The 15,227-nt window shown below is 38.5% G+C and overlaps 2 protein-coding genes across 3 annotated transcripts; one reads left to right on the top strand and one right to left on the bottom strand.

The window, feature by feature from the left end:
• Window positions 1-212: 212 nt before the first annotated feature.
• Window positions 213-6,799, bottom strand: atp5pb (ATP synthase peripheral stalk-membrane subunit b). Its single transcript, XM_005801327.2, has 7 exons — window positions 6,680-6,799; window positions 6,037-6,070; window positions 5,464-5,609; window positions 5,128-5,291; window positions 3,580-3,705; window positions 1,667-1,846; window positions 213-467 (listed from the first exon to the last, which is right to left on the bottom strand). The coding sequence occupies exons 1-7, from the start codon at window positions 6,705-6,707 to the stop codon at window positions 390-392; spliced, it is 756 nt and encodes a 251-aa protein (XP_005801384.1). The 5' UTR covers window positions 6,708-6,799; the 3' UTR covers window positions 213-389.
• A 1,822-nt stretch (window positions 6,800-8,621) lies between these two features.
• LOC102227776 (TRAF3-interacting JNK-activating modulator-like) lies at window positions 8,622-14,716 on the top strand. Of its 2 annotated transcripts, none has more exons than XM_023331230.1 (14): window positions 8,622-8,768; window positions 9,173-9,617; window positions 9,699-9,804; window positions 9,898-10,003; window positions 10,104-10,131; window positions 10,554-10,583; window positions 10,699-10,794; window positions 11,407-11,478; window positions 11,677-11,814; window positions 11,931-12,068; window positions 12,148-12,283; window positions 12,373-12,518; window positions 13,790-13,906; window positions 14,067-14,716. In XM_023331230.1, the coding sequence occupies exons 1-14, from the start codon at window positions 8,752-8,754 to the stop codon at window positions 14,265-14,267; spliced, it is 1,776 nt and encodes a 591-aa protein (XP_023186998.1). In that variant the 5' UTR covers window positions 8,622-8,751; the 3' UTR covers window positions 14,268-14,716. The 2 variants fall into 2 exon arrangements, with proteins under 2 accessions (XP_023186998.1, XP_014325142.2); XM_014469656.2 differs by having other exon boundaries at window positions 8,624-8,768; window positions 11,674-11,814.
• Window positions 14,717-15,227: the final 511 nt, after the last annotated feature.

Genomic DNA, 15,227 nt, shown 5'->3' with positions numbered 1-15,227 from the left:
TGAAGGACAGAAACGCTGTGACTCATTATGACTCCAAAGGGTAGGTGCAGCTTTATATAGCCTTCTTCAGATTTATCTACGGTCTCAAGGATTGTTCTGTATTTATGCAACGAAGCAGCTCAAGAAGGTTAAATTATATCTGAATAGGCAATATATAGCAATCAAATAATGTTTGATCACAATATTGGACAGAACAAAAACCGAGCACACAGTTTAGGTTGAATAAGAGAACCATTTATTTTACCGTCTCTTGACGTGTAAATACTGTACACACCCATAATGTTGACATAGACAACTGTTGAAGAGAAATAGTTCACTCTGTAAAATAAGCATAACGTCTCATCTAGAAACTTTGAGCTGAGGGTCCGATTAGTCTTCTTCAGGGAGGATTACGCTGCGGCTTTGGCCTGGGTAGTCTTAGCCAGCACCTTCAGATCTGCAATGCACTTGGCAATGCTCTCCTTCTCCTGGAAAAGGAAGAAAATAAAAGATGAAGATACGAAATCTAAAAAAAAAAAAAAACAACTTTCCCCAGGCAACCTTACCACACAAACACACTGCTGCAGTCTTTTCCTCATTGTCCTGTAATAAACTTTAACATGCGGACTTTGAAATATACCAGGTTTTTGTTGTTGTTGTTGCACAAAACCTGGTTGTTTTTTTAAACAACCAGGTTCCTAAAAATCTTCCTTAGTATTTTTTTAAGTTATTTTCCAGACTTTATAATTTCTTATTCAGCAGTTTCTACAACATTCTGGACACTTGAGAAGAACATTTACCCTGTTGCGTTTAATGATCTGCATGTTTAACAAACCATAACAAAATGCTGAAGCCGGTTGTCTATTCTCAGAACGGGAGTTTCCTGGACTAAATACAGATTATGTGAGGGAAAGTTTGTGTTTGGTTAACCTTTTGATTATGAAAACTAAAGAAAACAAACTTTTCACTGTGTTCAGATATTAAATTTCATATCTCCATATTTTTATGAAATACTTTGGGGCCAACATTGTAAATATCCAGGGTTGACTTCCTTGTAAATAACTCCAAAAAAAAAAGATCAGTGAGTTGGACAAAAATTTAAGCTGTTATGCTGGAAGTTTAAGATTAAAAGAACATAATCTAAATATGACAAAATCCTTTAAAAATGACAATGTAACATCATTTAATTGATCATCCTGTCAGTGATGGGTTTTTCCCTCACCGTTGCTTAAAGACAGACCTCTGCAAAACTTGGCAAACTGGTAATTCTTAAATATCTCACACAAATTAATCATTGCTTAAATGATCAGAAAAACATTTGTGTATGACTCTCTGATTTCCTATTGAGGCAGCAACATAAACATCAGTGTAAAACGTGTTTTTGATAACAAAACCAAATAAAATCAACATGAACAATTTGTAGCATTTCAAAACAAACATCTAAATATTTACTCAACACAAATTTTAAAAAAGAATGCAGTTGATTATGTTTTAATCCCATTATGCTGTATCAAAGTCAATACTTTAAATAAATGACACAAGAACAGCTGAGCCATAAAGAGGCACTTATCTTTATTGCGCTAAATAATTTTCCGGCCATAAGTGGGGCCTCTCTGCACAACCGCAAAAGCTTCAAGATCTTATTAAGCTTTGGCTTTTTCATTTAAAAAAAAAGGGAAGGACTGACCTGCTGAGGAGTGATGCTGCCGATGACGTTCTTCTCCACCCAGTTGATCATATGTTCCTGCTGCATGCGGCGGTTCAGGTGCTGAAGGGCAATCTGATAGTCCAGGCGCCTCTTTACCTCGTTGGTCACCATGTGTAGCCTCTCCCTGTAGTTGGTCTCCAACAGCATGGCCACGTTGTTCTGAAGCAGAAGAGGAACAAAAGAAGGCAAATATGTTGGGTCAGAACTTGGACATAATTCTGGATAACATCTATATGTAAGAAAAGGAGTTTTATCTCTAGTTAAATTGGTAGCGTTACAAACCCCCTCAAACACTAATAGCAGAGGATAACACAAAGTCTGTGCGTAGTGCAGAAGACATTAACCAAAGTCGTTACTTTTAAGAAGCACAGTTCATCACTGCAGTGCAGTTTACACCGTGATGCAGAAATGTGACCTCACCATCTAGATGCAGCTTATGAATTGTTAATTTAATACACATACACATGTTTGTGTAAAGGTTTTTGGGTTTTTTTTTTTAAATTCAGAACTAATCAAATTAGTGCACATTAATTTCTTTGGTCAGGCACCTTGAAAATGTTCCTGCAGTTTTTATTTGTAACCAGAAGACGTCAGTAAAATCTCCTTTTAATTCCTACTGCTCCCATTAAATCGTAAATAGATAAACACTGTTATCAATTATTACTCTATTCAATAGGTACATGTCCCCTTATACTTATTGAATAATTGAAGTACACTTTTTTTGTATCAAGGTTTTATTTATTTCTAGACTTTTTTATTACTTATTTTCAGGGTTAATTAATGTAATTACTCAATTATTTATTTCTTAATGGTGTTTTTTTTCTGTGACATTTATTTTTTCAGCTACTTTACATTTTGCTTAGGTGGCAATATGGAGGACACTGGAGAACTCCATGATGATCTGCTGTTCTCCCTGGGAGAATTTGTTTCCCCTGCGCCGCAGGCCTTGCTTTCCCTTGTAAGCAGAGGATGTCTGCTGTTCATGGGCTCTTATTTTGAAATGTACACAACTCCTGAGGTCGCCATCGCTCCGACTGGGTTGATTTGAGCGGATTGAGAAGAACGTTTGATTAAACGGAGACAAGTTCCCCTGACAAAAAGGTATTCCACCTCCTTCATTGCCCTGTTATATCAGTTCAAACTCCTATATCTCACATTTACGCACTCATGCAGATGAGCCCCACGAAGAAAACTACGCCCCCCCATTTAAATAAAGCACCTTCATAAAACAATGAGATATATAAATCTTGAATAAATAAAACTGAGTGACAAAGTAAACACCCCATTAAAAAGTTGGTTTTGCTTTAGATTTTTTTTTGTTTCATGGAGTCATTTATTGATGGAGAATGTATTAATTAACGGTATTTGCATATTTAATCTGTATTTAATTTCCATAAAATTCAAGTTTGACAGTAGCTGCTCTTCCAGTAACCATAAAACTTTGCAAATTAGAATTACAAAAACAAATCTGCTTAATGAAAAACAGCCATTTTTGAAGGAAAAAAAAAAGAAAACTTTTTCAATAAAAAGTTTTTTTTACGCTTGGCAGCTTCTCAGCCATATCAAAATGTGAATATTTCACAAAAATGCAATGAAAGCATTTTTACTGAATGACGCAAGTCATGTGATCAACAGCCAGATGTTATTACTGCTGGACAAAAACAAAGAAGACGCCATCTTCCTCCTTTCTTTTAGGAGGAAAATGGCGTGGCTTTTTTTTTTTTTAAAACTTATCGAGTAAACACACGTATTCACGTTATTTGATGGAAATGCCACAATTAGGAAACTGTGTTTTTTCAACATTAGTGGAATAGGGACAACGTTTTGCTCACATTTGCAATGGAAACACAGGTAAAGTCGTGAACCACAGGTGAGAAGTCAGAGGTGCTTACCCTCTTGGCGTCGAACAGCATCGCCCGTCCCTCAACTCTCCACTGTTCCTTCTTCTCATTCTCAATCGCCTGAGTCAGGCTGGACATGGCGACGTCCTTCGCCTCCTGGGCCTTGGCCATTTTATCCTGAGAGAAGAAAGATTAAAGAAATGATTTTCAAGCTTGAGGGAGAAGAACATTAAGAGCATTGTTTACTAGGGGTGCACCGATTGCAGTTTTCTGATTACTGCAATCGGTGACACAATTTTTTTAAAAGCCTAACTTACCGATTCCGATTTTGGCTGATATCATTTTTTTTTTGTCCGAAATGTTGCTCAATATATCAAGAAAGTTGTTGAATTGGCAACAATGGAGAGACTATTGTTAACTGTAAATGTGCAGACATGACCTGGTCAGCCGGTTTGTCAGTCAAACTTCTCTCACGGGAGAAAAGAAAAGCACAGCGGTTGATTTTTAGACCTTTGCAAAGGTTGATAACATCGGTGGTTAAGATCGACTTCACATGTAAAAATCGGCTGATCACCGATCTTCCAAAATTAAGGAAAGCAGCACCAATAAATCGGTGCACCCCTATTGTGAACTAAAGATCTGAGAGAACATACTAAAACAAAGCTGCTATGGGTAAAAAAAACAACAAAAAAACCCATTAAATACAAGGGAGCATTTGGAACCAATATAGTGAAAACTGAACAGCTGGGGTCAAAGTCTTTTAACAATTGGACCAAATGCACTGCTAATAATACAACCCTCGTACAGAAGCGTTAATGTGCTTTAAAAAAATTTTTGATTCGGAAGTCAATGACATTACAACAAGAAGTTATTTGTAAATATCAAAGAAGTGTGCTTTTCTGTTGAAATTTTAAGCAAATTTGTTGTGGTAGATACTTAAATTGGTGTATGGTTTTAGAAAAAAGAATGCAGAAGCTATTTGTTAAATATTACAATCCAATAAATCCACATTTTCCTCTCGCCTTCTTTCTTCTTTCAAAACGTCTGTGATTTTAATCTGTTGGGCTCCACCATCTGAGTCGGATGTGGGAACTAAATGTAGTGAAACGAAACCCTACAGACTGACTGGATATCTGATAAGCAAAGAATGACTTAATGAAACTTAAAACAATTCTTTGCAATATTGATACCATGCACACCAACATGGCACTATAGATATGATATATATTTTGCAGCCTTAATTTAAATGGTTTAATTTGAGCTCTTAAATCAGACATGCCCAAAGGAGAGGCGTCTAAGTTAACCCTTTCAATTCTCCTCTGTGATGTAAAGAAAACACGTATAGACACACTGAACAGTCTGTTCTGGTTTTCTCTGAGTCTGTAGAGACTGTTGTGTCACGTCTTTATCAGATTAAATGGAGAAAAAAATATATAGACCAGTTTGGATGGAGCAGAGACTCTATGAAACAACAAGGGCACCAAACCTTCTCGACTGTAAGTTATTACATTATTGTAAATACAACCTGAAATCAGTTTGCATCAACATTACAAACACATATGAAATTACTTATTTGCAAAAAGTCAAATATGTAGGCACCTCATTTAGTTTGTCAGCAAAAGCTGCAACACTTGGACCAAATTTCTTGACACCATAGACGATGATTGTGCCAATGGTGATGGCGGCTATGGTCTCATGGTTGATGATGTAGATTTCCTTGGAAAGCAAGTACACGAGAAGCCCAGTGCCTAGCATGTATGGTCCTGGAGAGAGACGAAAATATTTTTAATAAGTTAAACTAGTAGAACAACATCCAAGCTGCAGTTTTTGTGAAACAGTTTAGAAATTACTTTTGTTTCTTCACTGTATCCTTTTACAAGAAAAGGGGATGAAGTGACTTTAGGAAAGCCTAGATGGCGTAGCAACACCACTCACCTGTGACTCCAGTTTTTGGATATAGGAGCTGGAAAAGCTCTTCTGGGATGAGGCCATGGCGGACTTTCCCTCCATACTCTGGCAAAGGAGGTACGGGGGCCAAACTCTGGGAGGATGTTTGGAGGGAGCGAGACGCCTGAACCAGACTGAGAGAGACAAAAAGATCAGTGACTTTAACAGACATTGTCTGCTTCATACTTCTCGCAGCTACTGTATAACCTGCTTGTAACAGATCACCAGGTTATAAGATCCAAAAACGCCTGGATTTTATTTTGTATGGCCGACAATTGGTGACAACTATCACCAATTTAACACCGGTTTCAGCATCCAACAGAGAGATGCAGAGTAAAACACCATCAAATGAATTCATTTAGTCAGGATTGCTCCAGGAAACACAGGGTGAAATTTCTTCAGACTTACTTTGAAAAATTCATAGTTAGAGTGAAGTCTGTTTGATTTTAATTACTACTATTTCTTTTAATCACCATATACTTTCAAATCCAAATGTCTGTTTCTAGGATAATTGTTGAGGCAACAGATAATAGGTAAGGATAAGTATTAAAAGATACAAACCCAGCTCCAATGGGGCCGCTGCTTTTCAGAGAGCCTGATGCAAACAGAGGGAAACGGTGATTTAGAGCAAAGTCAGAACTAATGCTAACAATGGTTTTACCCTAACAGAGACAATGCCCGTGTAAAATGTCATTAAATGGCAAGATCACACGACAAGAAGCCACTTGTAGGTTTTTTTGCACAACATAAAACAATACAAGAAAAAAAATCTGATGAATTTCATACTAAAGGGTTGTGAGCAAATAGAAATAAGCTTTAAAATAAGCTTTAAAGTCTGAAATCCTTAAACTAGAGACGTTAATAACATGACATTAGCAGGCATGCAGTTACCGTTAGCTAATGTAGCTTCAGATTATTACACCAAAAGGAAATTAATGTGGAGATTTAAAATAATTATGCTATTTACATTTTAGGGCAATTAAAACATTAAAGCATTCAATGAGTTATCAGCAATAACGTCAAATGCACAAATATTATATTCTTCAATGTTAGCATGTTAGCATTAGCCTGTCTCACTCAGTGCGCGGCCTACAGTTTACCCTTCACATACAGTCATTTAAAATGTAATTTCTCTAACTGGAGAGTGTCCGAAATCAGATAACAATTCACGGACGTGATATGACCAAATTTGCTCGTCACAAACCTGCGAGAAAAACGAGTCTGGACAACATGTTTGAAGAGTGAAGTGCCGATTTGTACTTCGCCGGGCACCTTGTTTCGGCCTCTCCGTGCCCTTCTGCAAAGCCACAAGGATGACGGAGACTCGAGAAACAACGCGAGACTACAGAGACAGCCTTGTTTATTTTTTTTTCTAAAGGCACCAAACTCAGAAATCCACCAGATGGCGGTGTTCGCAAAGACACACCTTCAAGACTTTTTTTTGAGAGAAGAAAATGTACAAATGTATGGAAGCCCGTTTCCGCCACTGTGTTAAAAAAAAAAAAAAAAAAATTATCGCATTATAATGAGATAGTATCTCATTATAATGAGATAGTATCTCAAAATAATGAGATAAAAAAAAATTATTTTACAGAGTGGCGGAAACGGGCTTCCATACAAATGTGCTCCGAAGTTCCGACGCAACAATAAAGAGATTTTCTCAGTATTAAACCACAGCGGTGGGAGCAAAGGTCTGTGAATGTCAGACAAAATAGGCGCCATTGACACGAAGGTTTAAAACAAAACATTATTCTAGATGAATAAATACACAACAAACACGAAGTCAGGTAAGAGTAGTTTAACGCCAAAAACTAGTACATATAAATTGTGGACGCATTTATGTGTACTATGACGAAACCCTATAACAAACGTTTAATTTTCAGTTTAAAAAAACAAGCCTATCATAATTTCACGATTTGAAAATAATTATTAATAATTAGTTACTTATGTTTTAATAAGTTGTGTTTATTTATTTTTTTTATCTGTCAGGAACATCCACATTAATTTCAGAAGAAAAAAACATGTTGAACATTTTTCAGTCACTGTCTGATTTCTATCTGTAACTATAAGTCTGGATCTGTTAATTTACGACAGTTTTATGCATTTATTCACTTCAGTGTAAATTTAATTGACATTAGCAAGTCACAACCAAAAGTCAGTTTGCTCAATAAAACACAAGAAATATACTCTCCAGTCATACAACTTTCATTCTATTTATTTTAAAAAATCAAGAGTTTGGTTGACAAATTTAACTTTGTTATAATTTTTAACCCACACATGGTCAAATTAGAAAACACAGACACTGTTTACATGCAACAAAAGCAGGACAAAGTGCCTTGCATAAGATAGAGGTAATAAGGTAAGAGGTATAAGAAAGAAAGAAAAAATTTAAAGGAAATAATAAGCCAGACAAACATGGAAAAAATGGAAAAATGTGCAGTGGAATTGGTTTGAATGACTGAAAAGAAAACAAAATTGTGTTAATGATGAGGATTCTGGAGCTGGAGATAAAAAGTCATAAATCCCTGTGGGAGTCTTAGATCTAACCCCACAAAAAATAAAAATAAATAATAAATAAACATAAAAATAATGAATAAAAATATATAAATAAAACTAAGCTGCACTGGTATAAGTATCTGCACGTAAGTTGAATAGTTTTTATTTTTGTTATGCTATTATGTCATATTAATATTTTAGATTTATATCATGTTTTATGTGTCAGCATAATATTTCAACGTAGTATACATGTTTTACTACAATTTATATTGTGTACAATGCTACATAATACAGACATCTGTAGAGGAAAATCTGTATGAAAGTTTGTTCTAAAGTTAACGTTAAAGTTGTGAATGTCAGATTGTCAGCCTGTAGTTGCCACAAGTGGGGCAATAAGTTGACTATGTCATCACCAGTTCTCAGCATACTTGAATAAAGCTTCAGCTACTAAAAAAAACACGTGTGCTCACACAGCACTGCTCTCTGTCCAAATGGTGTGTTTTATCCCAGTTGGCTGGCCTGCATTGGAGCGAGTGGGGGGCGGTCTGGCCTGTCTGGGTCTGTCTGTAATCTTGGGGGCCACCCGTGTGTGGCATCAGCGTGGTGCGAGTGGCTGCTGAGATAGAGGAACATATGACGCTGTGGTTCTCTTCACTTCCTGTAAAATTATGCTCAACAGAAACAGCTACATGTGAAACGCAGACAAAAACCCGGGCGCTGTCGGAGAGGAGAGGGAGAAAATGGACGACTTCTTGGCCTCGCTAGAAGTTTCTTCAATGAATGGCATGGCCTAAAAGGTGAGCCTCATCTTCACGCCTTTATGTTCATTCTGGGTTTTTTTGTTTGTTTTTATTTTCTTCTTCTTTAAATTATCTTGCACCTGCACGGCTGTAATCAGGGCAGGGCATGCAGGAGTCTCTTGTTGACAACAGTGGAAATAGATTTCAAAGAAGCTTTCTGACTAGCATTTTCTTAGATAGATATGCCTCTAAACTCAGGTCATCCTGCATGCTTCACAGAGAAAATGGCTCTAACTTGTTTAGAGTGTATGATGGCTTTCACTTTAAACGATGCCAACAACAAAAAGTGTATAAATCTTTAGATTATAAAGCTTACAACTCATAACTTTGACTTCACTACTCTCAAACTGCTAAATGTATATTTTCTGTATGCCCTGTATCATGGTGTAATTTCCCTCTAGCATTGGAGGCTGCGTGAGAGTCCCAGGAGCTGCCATGGAACACCTGGACTTCGGGGCAACACAACACTTCCAAGAGAGAGAGTTTGACAGGAAAGTTGATTACCGAGCAGAGAGACGCGAGTATTTACGAGGACGCAACAACGTGACTTTGTGTCGAAGTCCCACCAGAGAGCTCGACACGAGACAGATCAAGAAGCAGCTAAAGCAAAAGAGGCAGTGGGAGTTTTTGAACCGGAGGTCGCTGAGTCCGGAGCCACAGAGCTCAAAGTGCATCATCTGCTCCACGGATCTGTACTCGCTTTCAGAGTCACATCTGTACAGACTCTATAGATCAAGGAGCAAATCTGAGAAACTGGTCACAAAAACGCAAAGTGATGCAGATGGGCATCAAGAGATGATTCTCACACCAGAGAGCAGAAGTGATTGTCCAAGCACCAACAAATGGGTAAATGTTTCTTCAGGTTGTTTTAGTCTCTTGTGCTCTTTCAGGCTAAATGTGAATATTTATGCTCTTCTTTTCCCTCAGGCTTTACTGTGGTCAGAATCAACGCCAGTAACAAAAGAGGAGAAAGGTCAGGCAAGGAAACAGGCATCTACCTCCACCACAGAAACCGGCCAACACAGGAGAAAAAGTAAAACAAACAGGAACATTTTTCCTTCGGTTTTCCAGCAGGCTACGTCTGATCTGTTCCACTGAAAATATCTGGCTTTCCTCTTTCCTACAGCTCAGAACACAAGCACCAAAACAGTGAATAAGACCGCAACGATTCACCAGAAATCATCTGTAAAACCTGTGAAAAAGATACATAAAGAAATCAGTGTGCAAACAGAGTGAGCTTGGTTCACATTTTCCATGAAATATAACCTTTAAATAATCTATTATAAGCAGGAGCATTCTGGGTCTTCAGTAATGAGATATTTACCTTCGTAGGTCCGGGTTCGTCACGGTCAAAGAATCAGTAAGTTTCAAAACGCGACTGTTTACATGTTTGTTCATGCTTTGGCCATGTTTGGTGAACGTTTGGTCCTGTTTTAATTATGTTTGTTTGAATTTGATGATGTTTGGGCATATTTAGCCGTGCTTGGACCTTTTTGGACACATGTAGTTTTATTTGTCAGGTACTACCGGGGTTTTTGTATGTAAACAAGATTGGTGCAAGTTTGATTACATCTGTTATGTTAGCTTGTGTTCTGTCACCCTTGGTGAATAGTTGGGGCCTGTTTAGCACATTATTTGCAAATTTGGGATGAGTTGGGGGTTAAAGGCGGAGTTCAGTGTCTGCCACTTTCATAGAATCTCCTGTCAGCTGTATAGTAAAGTTAATTTTTTTTCTTAAGTAGTTTGAATTGTTTTAAATATGTCTCCTCTCTGTCACAACAGGAAGTTCAGAGATTGTCAGATTACTTGCAGGTAAATGAAACCACATCCTCAGCTGTATTTTCTGTCTTCATTTAAAGCAGATCTATGTAAACCAACAGGTTATATGAATGTGCTCAGTGTGCATTTCTGTTTGCTCTCTAATCAGGAAGCCCTGTGGAGAGAGGAGAGAGTGAAGAAGAAGCTGGCAGTAGCTACGGAGATCTCCACAAACCTCGTGAACTCATCAGATGTGCTATGGACAGTAAGAAGCTTTTCCTGTTTCTGGGGTTTTAGATTTGATTATTCTTTCTCGTACGGTCGTCTTGTTTTCGGTCGTTTTTCGTCTTTCACGGTGAAATGTGTCACTGTCTCGTACAGAGCAGCACCAGCAGCGTTTGGCGGCTACGGAAGGCCTGTGCAGCTTGTGGTTTCAAACTTCCTGCTTCCGTTTTTCATCTATAGGACGAGCGCAAGCTGTCACTATCATACAGGAAGGGTGTAGCTCTCCGTCACTGTTATAGGTGCAGTGCGTCCTCCTGAGCTTTCTTCTGGCTCCTCTGGGTGCAATGCATGAGAGGGAAATACTAAACTGTTTTCTTAAAAATCTGTTGAACAAGTTAAGTGAGTTAAGTTAAAAGTTATTGACATTTTAAATTAGTCTCTAGCAAAGGTTATAATTTAATATATATGTTATAATTTTTGCGTCTTTCAGTGAAAGCACACGTTGTGATATTTCGCTATGTGTGTGTGCACCTGTTAGATGAGCCCATGAATCAACTTGCTTGCTGTCACAGCTGTTGCTACACGAACCATTAATTTTACATCTGCAGGTTTAAAGCGTGACAGTCTCTGGTTTCCTCTCTAACCCACACAGTCTCGCTGCAGTGAGGATCTGCTGAGAAGCAAGATCAAGGCTCTGGAGGCGCAGCTGCAAGTCTGCCGGCAGGTAAGCAGCAGCAGATGGAAACTGAAGCAGAAACCAAACAGGCTTTTTAAAAAAAAAAAATTTTTAAAGTCAGAGCTAATTGTGTCTTCATGATTTCTGCGAAAAATTGACTTTTCTTGTTCTACACCACTCAGATTTTCTTTTTGCCATATTTTATGAGGTGTGGCAGTCTACTGTAGTGTTGTGTCCTTGCAGAAGTTTCCTAAAGATGGAGTGAAGAAACTGATGCTACAGATGGAGAAGCAGAGGGGAACGTATGAGGAGAAGGCCTTGGTTGCTCTGCAGAAAGCCACACAGGAGAAAGCTGATGCTCTCTGCCAGGCTGAGACGCTGCAGGTGAAATTCACATCAAAGTTTGCTTTTCCCCCTCAACTTTCACATTGTGCAGCCAGACTTAATTGGTCCATCATTTCTGGAGCGGATTTGTTGAGGATATAACGTTTTGCGCACAGGAAGCACTCGTTACGGCGCAAGCAGAGGCACTGAGGTGGCAGAGCCTTTACAAAGAGCTGATGCTGAGCTCTGGACAGCTGAGGGAGAATCATCACCTCAGCAATGACCAGCTGCAGCAGCTGCACACTGAAGTCCAGGTATGGTGCACAAGGAGAGTTAGAGCTTTGAATGCAAAAAAAATAAATAAATATAAACCTGACTGTGTGTGCTGTGCAGCTGTCCAGAGCCAGAGAGGCCGAGCTGAGGGGGGAGGTGGCATCGCTGAGACAGGAAAAGCAGGAGCTTCAGTACAACATCTGCCTCCTGGAGGAGGATAACCAGGCTTTAAGAGACGAAATCCAGAACCTTGGAGGTAAAACCTTTCAGTCGTGTTTGCTCAGAGAAATTATCTCTGCACTTTCGACAACCCGCAGATGTTTAGAAATCCTCTCTGTCCCAAAGATGGTGGCGATGAGGGCCAGAGCTTCTTCGTTCAGGAGCGCCTCGAGTCGGGCCAGGTGGAACCAAAACTGACCGTCAGGAGGGACTCGCAGGTGGAAGAGGAGCTCCGACTCACTCAGGAGAAACTGGAGCTTAAGGAGAAGGAGGTAACCTTTAGACGAGTTCACAGCAAGCAAAAATACATTCACACGGTTTGTGTGCTGGTGGTTTCCGAGGTAACAGACAAGACATACTACAGCTATGTACTTTGCAAAAATAATTCCAGGGCTTTAAAAAAAACATGCCTTTGTGTCAGTTTTAATTTACAACATCATCAGATCATTACGGTAAACTAGAACTGGATGAAAGCACACATCCCTCCCAGGTTGATTTGATTGGTCACTGGACAGAAAAACACACGTTTCTTAAATTTAGATATGGTCAAACTATAATTTAGGCCTTTGGACTCAGCAACTCAACAATGTTAATAAATTTTCAATAATGACAAAGGAAAATAAAAAGACATTTCTTGGGAAAATAGTTTCTGTGCTCAGATATCAAGTTTTTTTGTTTTGATAAATTTGTCTTTTAGCGATCCCAGTGTTAAACCTGCTGCAGTCTTTAACAACCTTTTATTTACCCCCTTATAAAATCTGAACAATTTCAAGCTGATGCTGTTCTTTGACAAACACACCCTTGATCATTTTCTACAACTGAAATGTCGCTTATTTTTATTTTAAAAAATGTAGTTGGGATTCTGAAATTGTCATAAAACTTCCAAAGTATTCTCAGATGGGAAAGTCTGACATTTGAAAATGAATAGTGACATTAGTGTAGTTTAAGCAATATGTCAAGATTTTATTAGAAGGTTTTATATTTTTACCATTTGACCAAAAAGGCAGAAAAAGTTCCTCCAAGGACTTTATACAAATGAGGCTTTTGACAAACATCTTGACCTAAACTATAGCTCCATCTTTTGATGATGTTTTTCTATCAGAATAGCAGTGCAGGTGATTTGTTTATGTTCCAAGGGAAACTTGTTGTTTTGCGGCTTATCCTGGAGCATGAATTTTATCAGAAAAGAAGAAACAACACACCAATCACAACAGGATTTCCTGTTCTGCTGCTTGTGGACATTTTGTATTGGAGCCACTCTCTGCCCACACTTTAGAGAAATTATTTTCCATCTGTATAGCAGAAAACAATGTACGTTTATTTGGTCCAGCGCATCTTTAATCTTTAAGCAACAACATTTTTCCAGGTTCCATTTTGGTAAAACATTTTACAAACAGAGTTAAAGCACATTTGGCAGATTTTCCTTTAGATATAATTCTGAAGTGTAAATGTGGTTCTGGTGGGCTGTGGCTAAATTTAGTCTGCATGGTCTCCTTCCATATGGCGTGTGTGTGTGTGCGCGTGGGCGTGTGTGTGTGTGCAGTGTGAGGAGCTGCAGACGGAGCTGCACGCCATGGAGCAGGAGTGTCAGTCCAGCCAGGCTCGACTGTCGCAGTGCAGAGACGAGCTCCGGCAGCTCAGCCACCGCCGCAGGAGACCGGTCAGTCCTATGTGTGTGTGTGTGTGTGTACATGTATGTTTCTCCACAAAGTTCTTTTTTACATTTCTTTTCTCACAGAAAAGCAGGAAGTCTTTGTTCCCTCAGAGCAGAAACTGATTTTAATGTTTTTATGTGATGCTTTTTCCCTCTCTCTGTTCAGATGCTGTGCAACTCTTGGTGGAGGATTTGTCTCTTCTTCCTCCTGCTCCTCGGTGTGGCAGGGGTTGCCATGTTGTGGTCATGGCATCCCCCTTTCAGGGAGCAAGTAGAGATCCTGTGCACAGACATAGAGACAAGAATAGAAGACTATCTCATGGAAATGGCCTCTCCTCAAAACTCCGGCTGTTTTAGGCCAATATGACAGTATGGCGTTTTAAACTTGTTGTCGTTTCCTACCGTTGTAGATTTCATTTTTAGTTTTAAAACTTTTAGTATGAATGTTCGTGGTTCGTGTGTTAGTTTTCAGACTTGGAACTTGGAGTTTGTTGCGATGTGTTGAAAATGTGGCCGGTGTACTGTACGTTTGTGCAGAACGATAAAATGTTGAAAGTGATTTTAAGTTGTTTACAGCTCACAACAAAGAATTTTCAGAAACTGTGAGTCTAAACATCAGGTTTGTGCAAGAACAGGGACGATCTGTTGTACTGTAAAGGGACTGTGTAGCCAGAATTACAGCCTCAATTAAAAATAAATTTATTCATTTAAATATTTTGTCATTAGCAACGTGAAGCAAGGCTGCCCCCGTTGCCTTCCTTTTTCTCAAACCTAAAAATCTCCTGGATCTATTAAAGTAAAACTAAAACAATCAAATCAGTTGTTGTTGGTTTGTTTTTGGTTTTTGTGGTTATTCATTTGAATATTTGTTTGAAAGGGCATTAAAAGGAAAGAGGAACCACACAGCTGTAAAAGGTCTGCAGCAGATGACGCAGAAATACATCATTACTTCTGCATGTCATCTTCAGGATATACATCCCAGCTTAAAATGAAAAAAAAAATGGGTTTAAAGTGATCTTTTAATTTCCTGACATGTTTCTTCTGACTGTTAGTAATGTTAGCATTTTGTAACTGACCAGCCAGAGTCCTGACTTGAGAATTTGTGGATGGACAAAATTATGGTGGTGGCAAGGAGGCTTTTCGACCTCAAAAACTTGGAGCTCATCACCATAAATCTTCAAAAAAACAGTGAAAACATGAAGGCATGGCTACTGTAATAAATATTTTTACTGAAGATTTTTTATCATTTAGCATTCAGAAGAAAATAAATAATTATCAATATGTTTTAATAAAATGGAGATGCAAGTTTTGTTTTCTTTTATTGATG

The sequence above is a fragment of the Xiphophorus maculatus genome, chromosome 1 (assembly GCF_002775205.1).
Source record: "Xiphophorus maculatus strain JP 163 A chromosome 1, X_maculatus-5.0-male, whole genome shotgun sequence".
Lineage (NCBI taxonomy): Eukaryota > Metazoa > Chordata > Actinopteri > Cyprinodontiformes > Poeciliidae > Xiphophorus > Xiphophorus maculatus.
Note: the sequence above shows the minus strand (reverse complement) of the source record. Positions and strands in the feature narration are given on the sequence as shown.